The sequence below is a fragment of the Diplodia corticola genome (assembly GCF_001883845.1).
Source record: "Diplodia corticola strain CBS 112549 chromosome Unknown scaffold1, whole genome shotgun sequence".
NCBI lineage: Eukaryota > Fungi > Ascomycota > Dothideomycetes > Botryosphaeriales > Botryosphaeriaceae > Diplodia > Diplodia corticola.
This window is the reverse complement of record NW_017971480.1, coordinates 1,196,382-1,211,840: the sequence shown is the minus strand read 5'-3', so window position 1 is coordinate 1,211,840 and position 15,459 is coordinate 1,196,382. Positions and strand designations below refer to the sequence as shown.

The 15,459-nt window shown below is 58.8% G+C and overlaps 5 protein-coding genes across 5 annotated transcripts; 1 reads left to right on the top strand and 4 right to left on the bottom strand.

The window, feature by feature from the left end:
* Positions 1–11: 11 nt before the first annotated feature.
* BKCO1_1000379 (polyadenylate-binding protein) lies at positions 12–2,344 on the bottom strand (the record flags this gene model as incomplete). The annotated part of the gene is made up of 2 exons (XM_020269769.1): positions 12–162; positions 228–2,344. The coding sequence occupies 2 exons, from the start codon at positions 2,342–2,344 to the stop codon at positions 12–14; spliced, it is 2,268 nt and encodes a 755-aa protein (XP_020135357.1).
* A 1,052-nt stretch (positions 2,345–3,396) lies between these two features.
* Positions 3,397–7,106, bottom strand: BKCO1_1000378 (protein lifeguard 2; the record flags this gene model as incomplete). Its single annotated transcript, XM_020269768.1, has 2 exons — positions 3,397–6,631; positions 6,685–7,106. The coding sequence occupies 2 exons, from the start codon at positions 7,104–7,106 to the stop codon at positions 3,397–3,399; spliced, it is 3,657 nt and encodes a 1,218-aa protein (XP_020135356.1).
* Positions 7,107–8,775: 1,669 nt separating this feature from the next.
* Positions 8,776–9,995, bottom strand: BKCO1_1000377 (fructose-bisphosphatase; the record flags this gene model as incomplete). The annotated part of the gene is made up of 4 exons (XM_020269767.1): positions 8,776–8,918; positions 8,970–9,678; positions 9,736–9,808; positions 9,868–9,995. 4 exons carry the CDS (start codon positions 9,993–9,995, stop codon positions 8,776–8,778), a joined length of 1,053 nt encoding a protein of 350 aa, XP_020135365.1.
* Positions 9,996–13,403: 3,408 nt separating this feature from the next.
* BKCO1_1000376 (ras guanyl-nucleotide exchange factor) lies at positions 13,404–13,778 on the bottom strand (the record flags this gene model as incomplete). The annotated part of the gene is made up of 1 exon (XM_020269766.1): positions 13,404–13,778. One exon carries the CDS (start codon positions 13,776–13,778, stop codon positions 13,404–13,406), a length of 375 nt encoding a protein of 124 aa, XP_020135364.1.
* Positions 13,779–14,024: 246 nt separating this feature from the next.
* BKCO1_1000375 (gtp binding protein) lies at positions 14,025–15,455 on the top strand (the record flags this gene model as incomplete). The annotated part of the gene is made up of 1 exon (XM_020269765.1): positions 14,025–15,455. One exon carries the CDS (start codon positions 14,025–14,027, stop codon positions 15,453–15,455), a length of 1,431 nt encoding a protein of 476 aa, XP_020135363.1.
* Positions 15,456–15,459: the final 4 nt, after the last annotated feature.

Here is a 15,459-nt window from a genome sequence, read left to right as displayed (position 1 = left end):
GGAAAAGACGCTTAAGCCTTGTTCTCAGAGGCCTCGCCTTCCTTGGTGGCCTCCTTAGGGGCCGCGTTCTCGTCCTGACCATCGCCCTTGCTGTTGATGTACTCCTGGTAGACACCCATAGCTTCTTCGACCTTGGCACGGAGAGCGTTCTCATCGGAAGTCCTAAAGAGGCTAATTAGTCATCTTACGGGCTTTCAGCTTGGGGATATATCAGGGAGGGAACATACAAGTTGATAAGCTCAGGGTTCTCCATCTCCAGGAGCATACCAGTGATCTTGCCAGCAAGCTCGGGCTGCATGGCGTGGATCTTGGGGTAGAGGGCCTCGCCAAGCATCTGCTTCTGCTGAGGAGCAGGAGCAGCCTGGAGAGCAGACATGTCGACACCCTCACCAGGAGTAGGGGTCTGACCGGGAGCAGGACGACCGCCAGGGAAGCCAGGCTGGCTGCGGTTGCCACCACGGTTGTTAGGGCCACCACGGCTGTTTCCAGGGATCTGACCGCCCATCTGGGGCATGCTGGGAAGGGGCACGCCAGGCATAGGACCACGGCTAGCACCACGACCGCCCATAGCAGCCTGCTGAGCAGCAAGCATCTGAGCGTAAGCGGGGTTGAACTGGGGAGGCATGCCACCCGGAGGAATAGCGCCAGGGTAGGGCATGCCCATAGGGGGCATCTGCTGGGCGTTGGGGCCGCCGCGACCGCCCTGCATGGGCAGGCCCTGAGGGAAGCCGGCGCCACGGCCACCAGGCTGCATACCCTGGGGGAAGGGCATCTGGCCACGGCCGCCCATGAAGGGCTGCTGGCCAGGACCGAAGAACATCTGGGGCTGGACAAACTGCTGGGCGGGCATGCCGGCGGCGGCAGCGGCCTGCTGCATGCGAATCTGGTTGCGGGCCTGGATCGTCGCCTCGAGCTGGCTCTTGCGGACATCCTTGCGCTGGGCCAGGGCAACGTAGAGCGGCTTGCCGCCCATCATCTTCTGGTTCATCTCGGTGACAGCCTTGGTGGCCTCATCGGGGTTGCTGAAGCAAACGAAACCGAAGCCCTTGCTCTTGCCCAGAATCTTCTGCTCACCCTTGATGGTGACCTTGTCCATCTCCTTGGTGAGCTTGTCAACGCCATCCTTCTCGTCGCCGGAGCCCTCCTTCTCTTCGGGCTTCTCCTCCTCGGGCTTCTCCTCCTCTTCCTCCTTCTTAGGAGACTCGCTGCCGGAGCGACCAACGGGCTGGGTATCACGCATAACCTTTGCGGAGGTGATGGTGCCGAAAGGAGCGAACATGTCACGGAGCTTCTCGTCATCAATGTCGTCCTGGAGGTTCTTGACGTACAGGTTGACGCCCTGGTACTTGGACTGCTTCTCAGCGCGAGCAGCCTCGTACTGCTTGCGCAGCTCCTCCTCGCGCTCGTGCTTCTTCTGCGCACGGCCGACGTACAGCTTCTGGCCCCTCCAATCATTGTCGTGGAGCTCGTCCACAGCCTTGGAGGCGCTCTCGTGCTTGACATAGTTGACGAAACCGAAGCCGCGGCTCTTGCCGGTCTCGCCGTCGTGAGCAAGCGAAGCAGAGGTGATCTGGCCGAACTTCTCGAAGAGCTCGCGGAACTCATCATCGGTAACGTCCAGGTCGATGTTCTTGACGTAGACGTTGGTGAAGTTGGCCTTCATCTCCTCGAACTTGCTCATACGGTCCTTCTTGGGAATGTGGTGGCCGACGAAAACCTTCTTCTCGTTCAGCAACATGCCGTTGACGGCCTTGATGGCGTTGTTTGCAGCCTCGGCGGTCTCGTAGTGAACGAAGCCGTAGCCCTTGGAATTGCCGTGCTCGTCCTGAGCGACCTTGCAGCTGAGAATGTTGCCGAAGGCGGCAAACGTGTCGTGCAGAGCCTTGTTGTCAATCGCCGAGTCCAGGTTCTTGATGAAGACGTTGCCCTGGCCAGTCTTGCGGAGAGCGGGGTCACGCTGCGACCACATGATACGGCAAGGCTTGCCCTTGATCAGGGTGTAGTTCAGCTCCTCCAGGGCCTTCTCGCCGTCCTCGGAGCTGTTGTAGTTGACGTAGGCGTAACCGAGCGAGCGGCGGGTGACGGCGTCACGGCAAACACGGATGGAGGCGACCTGGCCGATCGAGGAGAAAAGCTCGAACAGCATGGCCTCGGTGACGGAGGGGTCGAGCTCGCCGACATAGAGCGAGGCGGAGTTCTGGTGCGCGGAAGGAGCGGCGGAGGTAGGCGTAGGGGCCTCGGTAGCACCTGCAGCGTTGGCGGTACCGTTCGCATCGCCGGCGATGGGCGAGGCCGGGTTGGCATCAGCGCCAGGAGCAGTGGAGTTGGCAACCTCGGCGGACATGTTGCTGGCGGTCTGCGCGCGGGTTAGCAGGCTAGAGGGGTCTGGACGCGGCGCACGAGGATTCTCGTGGACAGCACGCGCTAAGGTGGCTCTTTCGCCATGGATGCTCACCAACGAAGAAGCGGGGAATGGGTATTGAGGATTTGCGGGTGTCGCGGGTCGGCTAGGACAGGGCGTCGCTCGGAAAGCAGGGAAATGCTCCGGGCGATGGGATCTGGCGGGGAGGGGCTTTGCGGTGAAGCAGCGGGCTGGGCGACTGTGCGGTTGAGGTGGGCAAGTCGCGTCAGGAAGAGTAGGCTTCGCCGCGGGTTTTTTGTGGGTTTTTAACTTTTTTTTCTGTGAGGAGAATTTTTTCTGAAGGGAAGTGGGCAGAAGGGAGACAGAGACTCAAAGAGAGGCTCGCTCGGGCAGTTGCGTGGGCGTGTGTGGGTTTTGTGAGCGAGAGCTTTGTTGCGGGACAAAAGCCAGAGGCTATGAAATAATTTTGTGCCAAGCCGCCTCACCCGATTCGGCAGGGACGCACCTTGGCGCACAACGGCCGCCCGTTGCCTCAGGCTGCGACCTCGCGCCCACCACGCGCCCGCAGGTCGCCTGCTATGATTATCAATGCCCCTGCCGCCGCCTGTCCTCTGTGTGTGGCCGCTCGCTCACTCTGTCGAGCCGTAGTCGTTTCGATGGCCTTCCAGAAGCCAGCGGCCAGCGGCCAGCGCACGCGAGCGCGAGCGCGCACAAAGACGGCAGCCAACGCACGAGCACGCGCATAGCAGGACAGCACCTTTCATCACATACGCATCGCACACACAGCCAGGCCAGCGCCTCCCACCACTGTGATCCAGGACGCGCAAGCACTCAGACAGGTCGCACGCCCGCTTATGCCTGCAGGGTGCCGTGGCGCGGCGGCTGTGGCGCCCGAGGCTGTGGCGCCCGAGGTTGCACGCTTACGCCCGTCCTCACAGCGACAGACGAGCCTCCATTCGTTCCCTAGACTGCTTGCAAATAAAAGAACAGATTACACAAAGGGGTATTTCATCGCGGTCGTTCCCGGCGGCCTCCTAGTCTTGCAAACTTTCGTCCCAGCCGCCCCCCTCCAGCAAGAAGACTTGCACTCGGTCCATGCAGTCCTCTATGCCTTTCCCCAGAGCCTCTCGCCACTGCTCCTCCACCAGGTTGACTTTGTCTTTGAGGTCCTCCGTCAGCCGCTGCTCCTCGTCGCGGCTGATCATGCTCATTTCCTCATCTACAGCCTGCCTATCTTCACCCTCCAGCACTCGCTGCGTGCCCAACAGCTTTGTGTTCGCCGACATGACGCCCGTCTTGACCTCGTGAAGCAGACATAGCAGGTTTGTCTGGCTCTCGATGAACTGGTATGCCGACTTTTGCGCGTGCGAGAGCAGTGTGTACAGGTATTGCAATGGGTGCTCGTGGTAACTGGGATTCTCTTCGTACTCCATTGGCGGAATCAAGATCTGGAAATGGTCCGTCAGCGTCTCGGGGATCTTCTGGACAATGTCCCAAAGACCCGGCCCGATGTCCCAGAACGCTGAGAGCTGGTCTTCGACTCCGCGTGTGACATTGTCCTCGACAGTTGCGTGGAAGTCCTCAAAGCGCTTCAGTGCTTGTTTCTCATGCGCAACCTTACGCTCATGGGCATCCCTGGCAAAGAAGTCTTCGGCCTCGCGGACCTTGTTTTTGTTCTTTGCGGCAGCGTAAGGAGTCACGACAAGCGTCTTGTAGAGGTTGTTCCGCTGAGCCTCAAGTTCCAAAAGCTCTTTGTACAGCTGTTCGCGAGCCTCAAATAGCCATTTGAAGAGAGTGAGTTTTTCGAGAAGCTCGGGCTGCTCGTCCCCTTCCTCCTGCGTCTGATTCGGGCTCGTTGCCTGGGCCTCGTGTAGCAAACCAGTCTTCAATTGCTCAATCGAGGCCGTAGCTTTCCGAATACGCTCCGAGAGGAGGGCGTGCAAAGGAGTCATGACATCCTTTTGGAACATGTCAAAGTCTTGTTGGATCCGTCTTTGCGTGATCTGCGCCTCGGTTGAGTCGAACTCGGCCTCGGCCTGCGCTGCCTCCCCAAAGGACATTTCACCCTTCACAATTTTGTCTTGGATTTCAGCCCTGAGCTCAGCGCGACGGCTCCTCTCGCCCTTCGTGCCCTTTTCCCTTAGCGCATCGCTTCGAGCTTGGTAGTTTTCCCTGATGGCGTTCGTGTCTTCAGGATCCAGCAGTCCACGCAGATTTGCTCTAATGGATCCCAGATCCGGATGACTGTTGTTCACTGCTGGGTGGTGTCGCGGGTAGGGTGGGGGTAGAGTCACAAGCCTTGAAACATCCAACTTGAACGGATCCGGTGTTGCGGGTGCAGAATGAGTCCAATACCCAAGCGGGGGTGGGGGAGGTATTTGCCCACCCATGTCCTGTTCATGCCAGCCCACTTTCTCGGGCGGGTAGTCATTCGGCCCATAGATCCCGACGGGGGTCGTCTCGCTGGGCCCAGGGGTGCCTGCTCCGGAATAGTTGTCATTCTCCCACTGCATGTATTCTTGCGCCTCGGTAAGTTGCACGCCCATGTACTTGGATTCCCGCTTTGAGCGTTCGATTTTTTTGCCGTGGCCCTGAGAACCATTCGCACTTCCCTCCCACCAGCGGCTAGCAGACCGACCGCGCGAGTCCTCTTCGTCTGGAACCGTGCTTACAGCCATGCTAGGAATCGGCGAGAGGCAGGGCTGCCACGAATTGCTGTCCCCGCGTGTTCGGCCAGGTGTACCATGGCTGGATGCACTGCTGAGTGGCGACTCTGAAGCTCCCCTGGGACTAAAGGTAGCCGAGGAGATAGCAGGACTAGGGTTGGCAAAGCTCTCTACAGATGATATAGAGTCCTGCCTTTCGTGTTGAGATACTGGGGTGGAGTCCATCTTATTGGGCGTTCCCGAGCGCCTGCCGGCCGAGGTACTCGTGTAGCTTCGCCACATGTCCCGTGTCAAGTCCAGGATATCGCTAGCCATAGCCTCGAAGGCCGAAGAATAACGATCCCGACGCAGGCGGGACTCGTGGACTATGAAATCAGCGAAGAGCTCAAGGCGCTCTTGGTCCGTTACAGCAGCACTTTCACGCTGAATAAATTCGCGGTGCCGGTCAATCGAGGCCTGTGCAAAGAGTTCCTGGTCCGTTGGTAGCCTTGTTTTACCCGCCGCGGCGCTTGATGAAGACGAAGGACGAGAGGGGTGAAGTGGTTGGACCATTGGGACGTTATCTAGAGGCGTATGTAGAATATGGGAGAGGGGTCGCTCGCTCCCCGAAGAAGTCGTGGAGATGCTGGATGGCATACCCGCAGAGTGCGGCGGTGGTGTCGGCAAGGTCTTTGCGTGGGATCCTGGTGACGGTCTGAAACGCGAGATTTTCTCACCATAGCCCTCCCCACCCGGACTGAAAGGTGGTGTTGGCGCAAAAGATTCGGGGGACATGACCATCTGCCGAGGCGTGGAGTTACTGGAATCCGCTTGCATGTCTCCAAATGACTTGTTATCCCTGGCGCTTGGCTGTCCGCTTGAGGGCGAGGAAAAGCCGCTTCCGCTTCGGGGTGTGTTCTTGCGCCTTTGGCTGATGGAGCCTGAATCGGCAGTAAGAATAAGGTTTTTGGGCCGCTGAGCAGCTTCCATGTCACGTGCCCATGGATTATTGCTTGGCTCAACAGCACTTTGTGTCTCGGTGATCTTCTCTTTGGCAGCACGGCTTTCGCTTCGCCGTTCTCGAATGCCCCGTGCGCTGGGATCTCTGCGCGCGGGTGCTCTGGAAAGCCCAGCATTTGAAGCCGATGAGGATGGATGTGCCGTCTGCGGCTCCGACGGTCCAGGTGCATCATCACTGCCATTCAAAGACCCTTGACCATGTGGATCCTGCGTCGTGAGGCGCAGTGCTCTTCCCCAGGGTGACTTTGATCTGTTTCGTGCGTCTTCTTCACGCCAATCGGCAGGTGTTGGCGGAATAGGGCCGAGCGTGCTACCAAATCCTGCTGCCCTGCGGGGTGCAGGTGTAGCTAGTGAATTGGATGCCGACCGTGACGAGAGCTCGGATGTTCGATTCATGCTCTGTGATCGCGAGCCACTAGGCGGTGGGCCTGGTGGAGGCGGAGGTAGCGGCATACCGGGCTCCCAAGCCGCGGTTCGCGAAGGAGTGCTTGAACCTTCATCGCGAAGTGACATGCCAATGCCACCGGTAGAGGCAGCCCGTCTCGATGCAGGGGGGCGTTGAGCAACCTCAGGGGTCCACTGGGCTTGGCGCTGGGGTGTTGAACTGACAGCCAAGTCAATGCGAGTGCCAATGATCGATGTGGATTTGCAACTTACGGTGTTTGGCTGGGACCTGCGATTGGCATCTGAAAGTGTGTCTGTGTTGGGCCTGGTGTCCTGGCCAGTGCTTCGGTCGTCTGCAGTCTCAATGAATCAATTGCACTGCGGGACTGCTCCGCGCCGCCCATGCCCCTGCTTCTGCCGGTTAGAGCCGAAAGGCCGAAGACGGAGCGCTTGTCCCGGTTTCGGGAGCTAGACCGATCGCGTGTACTGGTGGGTGGTGGTGGGGGGAAAGATGGTTGTCCCAAAGGCGATGTTGTACTCCCAGACGGGCTTTGGTTGAGGACGCCGATGCGTGGAGAGCTAGTATTTTGCGGCGTAGCAAACGGACCGCTCGAGAGCGACGGCGAGGCTCCCATGGCAGCAGACATGCTTTGTTGCCCAGGATTTGGGGAGTATGGAGGCGGCGGAGAGGGCATGTTCGCTGTCGGAGAAATCTTAGTGACTTTCTTGACGACCAAGATGCAACAACAATATAAGGAAATCTCCTCCGGACCGGTTGAATGTTAGGAGAAAACAATTAGATAGCTAAGAAACAAGTGAAAGTAATTACCCTCCATGCCCGTCGCGTCTCTGGTGCTCCCTCTCAGCAGGCCGCTCGGCGAGGAAGCAGCATGGGCCATGAACTGGCCGCTAGCACGGGGGGTTTGCCTCCCCCATTCCTGCGGATTGTACGAGGACACCACTGCAGAGGACGGGCCGCGGAACGCCATTGGGCTAGATACTATGGTGGCACTCGTCGGGGCAGTCGATGGCTGTGACGAAGGGTTGGAGGAAGCGGCATATGGGGGAAAAGGTAGGGCGGAGGGCGGCGACGCAGCAGAGGCGGGAGTCTGCAGATAGGGCGTGCCGACGGTGTTATTGTTATGGTGCAAGGACGTTGATATTGCCGGAGGTTGTACGACCATGCGCCGGGGAGGGCTCGACACAAGCGGCCGTGCCTGAGGTGTCGCAGAAACTGCGGGCGGGCCAGCTACCTGCGGTGGCGGGGGCCCAGGAGGAGGAGGGACCTGAGCGTACGAGGCCATAGTGGCGCGACGGAGCCTTGCTCTTGATAGCCAGCAGCGCGCATTAGCTCGGACGCGAGGTGCCTGGAAGCTGGGGTCGCGCAGGGCAAGCAGGGCAAGCAGGGCAAGCTGGGAGGCAGCTCAGTGTCTCAGGACGGGCACCGACGCGGCGGCTATTGCGAGCCTGCGACGAATGGATGGAGCGCAGGGCGAGAGGCGGCGCGGGAGGAAGCACCAGCTGCAAGCCGCTGAACATAAGGATGGCGCCGAGTCAGACCACGCGCGGGCGGGAGGACGACGAGTGCTTGTGCATGGCGGCGTGAAGAAGCAGCGCGGCGTGAAGATCGTCCCTAACGTGATTTTCGCAGCGGCGCGAGTCGTTCATTCGCCCTGGGCGCCGAGATGCACGCTGAGAAGAGAGGGCGCTCGGACGGGACGAGCGATGCGCATGGCGGCGTCGGCGAGGGCGTCGCTGGGGCCTAGCACCGATGGGGCGATTGACTGTGCAGAAGCAACCGCGCGAGGCAGGGGCACGGGCGAATGAGGGCGGCCGACGGCGGGCAGAGCGCGACGACGCGGGAGGGGGCACAAGGCCGGGCGCTTAAATTCAGGACCCTCGCCGTGTCACCCGGTCAAGCTTTGGGGGCTGCTGCGCGCGCAAAGAGCCGCGATGCGGCGACACAGCGCAGGCTGAGCAGGCTGAGCAGGCTGAGCAGGCTGAGCAGCAAAAGCACGCAGCTGCCCGCCCGGTTTATGTATCGTCTGGCAGCCCTCAGCGCCGCTGCGTCGAAACGTGGTATACGTTCGCTGGGCAACGCTGCATGCGCGCTGCAAACTCGCCCGGGCGCTAAACGTGACTGCCAAAAATAGGCGGCCAGTAAGGCGGTCGCCAGACTCCCCAACCTTGCTGTGTCACGGCGCGCGCTGCTCTGCTGGGCGGAGTGGTGGAGCGCTGCCCAGTCCTGTGTGGGGCAGAGGGCGGGCCAGAGCCTAAAAGTGCAGGTCAAGATAAGGTGTGGTATTGCTCCCAGAGACTACTGCACTAATTATATACAGAAAATCATCCCATCGTCGCCTTAATCTATTTCTTGTGCTTCGCGTGCACGTCAATCACCTTCTGCACCTCGTCGTAACTGCCGAGGAAGATGCCCGACCGGTCGTGGATGTGCTCCGGCAGCACCTCCAGCATCCGCTCCATCCTGCTGTTCACCGCCTGCCCGCCCGCTGTTGCTCGTCAGTGACTGTCTCCTCTCGCCCGGACGTGCGCAGACTTACCGTTCTCAAACACCATGGCCATCGGGCCGCACTCGTACAGAATCCTCAGCTTGCCCTTGGTGGTCTTCTTGTCGGCCGGGTATGCGAAGATGCCCCCGTACAGCAGTGTTCTGTAGGCATCGGCGACCATGGAACCGATGTATCTTGCGCTGTACGGCTTGCCGCCATCCGGGGGGAACTTGAGCATGTTGATGTACTCCTTTGTCGGCTCCTCCCAGTACAGCATGTTACCCTCGTTGACCGAGTAGATGGAACGACTCTTCGGGATCCTCATGTTGGGGTGCGTGAGGATGAACTCGCCAAGAGACGAGTCCAGCGTGAAGCCATTGACGCTGCCGCCCTTCATGGTCATGACCAGCTGCGCCGAGGCGCCATACATGGTGAAACCGCTGGCGACCATCTCCGTGCCCGCCTGAAGAAGGTCGTTCTTTGTGCCCTTTGCGCCCTCAGGCAGCTTGAAAATGCCGAAAATCGTTCCGACCGAGACTCCCGCATCCAGGTTGGAGGAGCCGTCGATGGGATCGCATGCGACGGCGTACCGCGCATCGGGGTACTCATCAAATGCGATGGCCTCCTCCTCTTCCTCCGACACCAATATCCTGACCTTGCCGCTGCTCTTCATGGCGGCAATGAAGATGTCGTTGCCAATGACGTCAAGCTTCTTCTGGTCATCGCCGGTCGAGTTCGAAGATCCCGCCAGGCCGGAGAGCTGGGCGCGGTCAGCTGGGCTTCCAGGTCCGCTGCGTTACAGCCTCCTTTGACTTACGTTGATCAGGGATGCGCGGCGGATGTAGTACGAAATACTTTTGAATGCGAATTGCAGGGCGTGGCACAGCAGACTGGGGGCGCAACACCGTTAGCGCAGGTCGCGCAAGGAAACCGCCAGAGGAGCACTTACGTGAAGTCACCGGTTGCCTCCTTGACCTTGAATTGCTCTTCGGTGAGGAATCTCGTCAGGGTGATGATGTCGGTGTTGATCTTCTCCTGGCCGACAGCGCCGGCCTCGCCATTGTTGACAGCAGACATGGTGAGGGGGGTTTGATGGGAAGGCGGATGAATCTGGGGTATCAGGACAGTAGGTTGGAGAAGAGGGGCATGCAGCGGGAGGAAAGCTCTCAAGTAGGAGCCAGGAGCTCGCAGCAGCAACTGTGCTTATGAAGTAATTGAGTGGGTACAGCTGGGGTCGGGCACGCGGAGGGAGCACGGTCTAGAGCTGGGGACTTGTGGTTGGATGACTGCCAGCCCTCGGCACGATGTGGACCAAGGGATCCTCAATTGATGTCAGTTCGCTCACGGCGTCGTCACTTGCCAGGCAGATCCGGATGGAGGCGCAACTTTGCCATCGCAGATTGCGTGCAGAGCCGCTGCGCTTTTAAAGCATCCTCGCGCACTTGCGACGAGGCCGGCGGCAGGTATGACGCTGGAACGCGCCCACCCACGGATGAGGGGCATGTCGGGGGCGGGGTTGCTCCCGCCTGGAGCTCACACATGCCCCGCGCCGCCCGACTTCTCCCGCAACACTATCGGGCAGCACAGGAGCCCGGCTTCAACGCCTCAGCAGCACATGCAGCCAAGCTTCACGAGAGGTGGAAAATTGCCGTGGCTGCCATGGAATGGTCAATTTCCTCGGAAGAAGAGATAGCCGCGCAGTCGCACACTCGGGTTAAAGATACCAACACCCTCCAGGGGCGCGCCTCTCCACCACCTGCCGAACGCCTCTCCCGGAAATTTGACACATCAAAGACTCCCGGCCGACGCATGCGGAGCGCCATCGAGTCGCGTGTCATACTGCCTATTGTTCGATCGGCGAACGCACCGAGCCGTGGAAGGCGCGGGCTGTGCGAACACGGGCTGCGCGGAGCTGTATCCGCAGGAATCTCGGGCATGGGGCACTGGCCTTTCCCACTCAGGAAAGCATCGTGAATGATTGGCGGTGATGATCTTGGTGTTGCGCCGGCCAGCCGTAGCTTCCTCCGCGGCTGGGCAGGTCACGTGCAGCTCCTAGAGGCTGCCACTGCCGCCCGGCCCGGTGTTAAGCGATAATCCGGACCCTACAAATCTTCATCCGCCGAGAAAATCTCCTCGACGTCCTCCACAACGCGTCCACCAACGCGCCACCATGCCCAGCATCGCAGGCACTCATGCTGCGCACTCTGCCATGCCTGGTTCATGAAGCACAACGCGCGTCAGTCGCGTGTTCAAGGTGAGCAAAAACCACTCCCCCTCCCGTTTCTCTGATGAATTGGCAAACCGCATTACAAACTAGAGTCTTTGATCTCTAACGAGAAATGAAACTCGCACTTGCTTGCACGTCAGTCTGAGAAACCTTGCATTCAGCACAATTGGTTTTGCACGGTTTTGGGGCTGTTGCTAACCTGGAAACAGTTTTTCAAAAACTTCGCGTATCGCGACCTGAAGGCCAACGGCCCTTCAGCCTCAACCGTATGTCTCACGCACTTTCACACACACTCCTACATGCACAAGATGATCAACGTATACTTTATACGCTGGAAATTACCGGCTGAGGCCTTGCGCCGCTGAAGATACAAATTGGCTGTTTTCTGATCCTGCTCTCAATACACATGTTTTACAAGAATCTTGCTGTAGAGTAGTAGCTGACAGTCCACACAGAAGCCGGCTTCTCTATGACCATGACGGTACGCGATTTCGACTTCATGATCCCTTCCACCTTACATGATGATTGGCACTGGGCTCCGACAAGCATGACGGAAATGCCACATTGCGGCAGGCCTAGAAAACCTCGCCCACTGATCTGGCGAATAATGCTTCGGCATCTCAACACATTCTGGAAACCTGTACTGAGACGGACTCAGGTGCATGATGAGAACATCTAGCTATGCTCTGGTCGACTGCCTGTGGCTAGGTCGTCAGCTCTGCAGCTGCAGCTACCGCATGATACGTCATGATTTGGGTAAGTCCACAAAAATTTTCTTTGCAGCCTAATTTTCGTGATGAACACCTAGATGACGAGTCTTATTGGGGTTTCCCATGCAGACAACCTTTTTTTTAAATACCATTCATGCCTATCTGATCCCATCGTTTTTTAATCAAGCTTGAATGCTATCCGCGGGGCGTCTTCTAACGTTGCATCTAGTATCCAACCACCTGTCGATGAAGTGTTTAAGCAGCATCCCACATTCGACATTTGAGTTCATGGTAAGCTTTCCCGCTGTCCTTCCTATATTACTTTCATGATGAAACGACTTTACAAATTGACAAGCATATGTCCAAGCGCCTTGACCGGCTGCGACGACGAGACTGTCTTGTCTGAATTGTTTTAAACACTCCAAGAATGCATGTGTAGGCAACTGTGCTCATACTAATGCCTCTCAGGTTCCAACTGCTCTGTCGGCTTGCTGCCATAACCTCATCCTGGATTTTATCCCCAGGCTCGCTGGTCCCAGCAGTCTTTGTAAGTTCCTTTTGTCATTTTGCACATTGCACAGCACAATTAAATGATGATCCTTTTTTTCTCACGACGGTCGACATAGCTTATGCATTGATGAGATTGCCTTCTGACAAAGGCTTTTTGGACTGAAATTTACCCTTCCTCCTTCTTTCACAACATTCCACTGAGAAAAGCACAAAGCTAACCTTCGTGCTATTCAGGCTGGCCGATTCAGACGTGGAGACTTGGCACTTCAAAGATTTTTCGTTGTTAGTTTTGTCTTGAACAGGATTTCAAGGAAGAATATGCCTTGTTACATTCCGCCAGGAGATGGAGTCTCCATGAGTCTTGGGTTGGGCTAGGTTGACTGGATATCGCGGACGATGTTGAGGGAGTCTGCATGTGTTAAAGGGGCTTTTTCAGGCTCATGGGGCCAGCAACCTTACACAAGATAGCGCGCATCGTATTGGTAGCATTGGGCACGAGCCTCATAGCCATGGTTATTGAACAGCAACATTGATCATGTGTTCATAGATGATGGTGTTTCTATTCTTACAACGTTTAAAACCTGACATGCCTCCAAGCCCGTGTGGAACCCACCATTGGCTCCACCATTGGCGCATGGACTTGGCAACCCACACACTTGATTGTCTCTTAACGCCCAATTCTGTTCAGATGCCAATATTTTGAACTCCCAGCGTCATATGCTGATGTCCATCTCCTCCATGGCAATTCCAACTTGCTTCTCCAGCCCCTTCCAGCCTGTTCGGCCGCAGATCTGACGTCAACAGTCTCGCCGACACTCATTGCCACCGCTCGGGTTTTCTTCCCACGATCGCCATTTCCGCTTCAGTTGCTTTTTTCTCTCTCGTGTCCCCCAGACGCGCATGCAGGTTTCAAAAAGGGCCGTCTTTGGAGATGACGTTCTCCGTCATCCTCAGCCATATCTGTCCCTGTTGCTTTTCCTGCCGCCACCAACATTACCCACAATTATTACTGTTTGGTTTCTTTTTCTTCCCCGTCCCCTAGTTCTTCTTCCCGGGCACGTCGGCCTCGACTGGCAGATCCATGCCGACCCTTCTTGCGGTCAAGCGCACGCGCTCCTCCTCGTCCATGTTCATGCCCGGGTTGTAGCGTTCGAGCAACGTGATGTACATGCGCTGGGCCTTGACGTACTGCACGAACTGCTCCGTCTCCTCGAGGCTGGGGGCGCGCGCCGACGCGGCAGACGGCGCCGCGAGCTGCGTGCGGATGTGGTGCTGGAGGGGCGACGGGTTGGACAGGATGGGCTGCGAGGAGCGGGTCGAGGGCGCGACTTTGGGTGCTCGCGCGGGCAGCTCGCGCAGGAGGCGGCGGTAGAAGGAGCGGAGCTGCGGGGCGGCGGGTGTTGTTGCGGACATTGTCGGTAGATGCGAATTGATGAGGCGTCGATTGGAGTCAGGGACCCTTGACGTTGGTGGGGAGTGGTGATGCGGGGGGTTGGTCGTCTAACTAGAGGGTGCAATGCGGGAGAGAGACATTTTGCGCGGAGAGCGGGCGGCGAAAGCTTCGCTCCTCCGAAACCACCACTTTTTCCACCATGTCGTGATTTTTGGCCGCGCCTTCCCCCTCGTTCTTGCTTCTCCCGCCCTCGACGCCTACGAAAGATGCCGCAATGGGGTAACACGCCCTTGACCTGCCTCCGATGCACGCGACGCCACTTCTCCACTGGCCGTCCGATCCTCCCAGGCCACAGTGCCAGCGGCATACGCATCGCAACGCCGCGCATCCCAGCCCGCCGCTTCGAGAATGAGCCGCCGGTCAAGCCCCTGCTCATCCAACGGCATCTCAGGCAGCTCCAGCGCTCGCAGCCTCGTCGGAGAGTCTTGGCTCCTCGCGATGACTATCTGACGCCCGACGATATCGCCGCCGCAGCCGAGGCCCACACCATTGAGGTCGCGGCAAACCGCCAGCAAGAGTTGGAGGCGAAGCAGAATAGGGAAAAGGACACAAAAAAGAAACGCAAGCCAGCACACCTCAACAGCGATCCGCCGACAGAAGAGCAGGAGCAAAAGAAGCAAAAGCCAACACCAGCAACCCTCACGGATCCAGAGACAACGCAAGAAAAGCAACCCAAGCCACGCCACAAAACCGGCGGCAGCAGCCTCGCGACACAGCTAGCACAGGTGCACCCGGCGTTCCCGCGCCCGCACGAGCCGCACCGCTACATGTCGACCATCCCACCGACGGACGCGCAGCTGGAGCGGGCGCGCGCCTTCTTCGCCCGCGGCGGCGGCCGCTTCGTCTTCACGTGCGAGTCGTTCCGCAAGTTCCCGGCCGACAGCCCGGCGCCCGAGGTGGCCTTCCTGGGCCGCAGCAACGTCGGCAAGAGCAGCCTGCTCAACGTGCTCTTCGGCCGCCGCGCGCTCGGCACCCAGGACAACGCCGACCAGGGCACGGCCAAGGTGTCGAAGCGGCCCGGCAAGACGCGCACGATGAACGTGTTCCTGGTGGGCGAGGGCGCCGAGGGCGGCGTCAAGGCGCCCGCGACGGACATGCATGGGCGGCGGGTCAAGGGCGTGGATCAGGTGCGGTGGATCGGGCCCGGCAGGGCGGTGGCGGTCGTGGACATGCCCGGGCATGGGTTCGGGAGCAGGGCCGAGTGGGGCAACGAGATCGTCAAGTACTTGACGCAGCGGAAGCAGCTGCGCAGGGCGTTTGTGCTCGTGAGCTCCGAGCACGGCTTGAAGCCGTCGGACCGGCAGGTGCTGGATATCCTGGCGCGGAATGGCGTGCCGCATCAGGTCGTGCTGAGCAAGGCCGACAAGCTGCTGTTGCCGAAGGCGAAGGACAACTCGATGGGGGTGGTGCAGAAGGGGCTGTCGAATTTGAGGGACGTGCAGGATGCGGTCGTGAAGGAGTTTCAGTTGAGAGAGAGGGAGAAGAAGGGAACGCCGGCTTTGGGGGAGATACTCACGGTCAGCTCCAACAAGGGGATGAGTGACGGTGAGGGGGCATCGAGAGCCGACAAGATTGGCATTAATGGCCTCAGGTGGGCAATTTTACAGGCTGCAGGTTTGGAGCAGCCGTGGGAATAGAGTG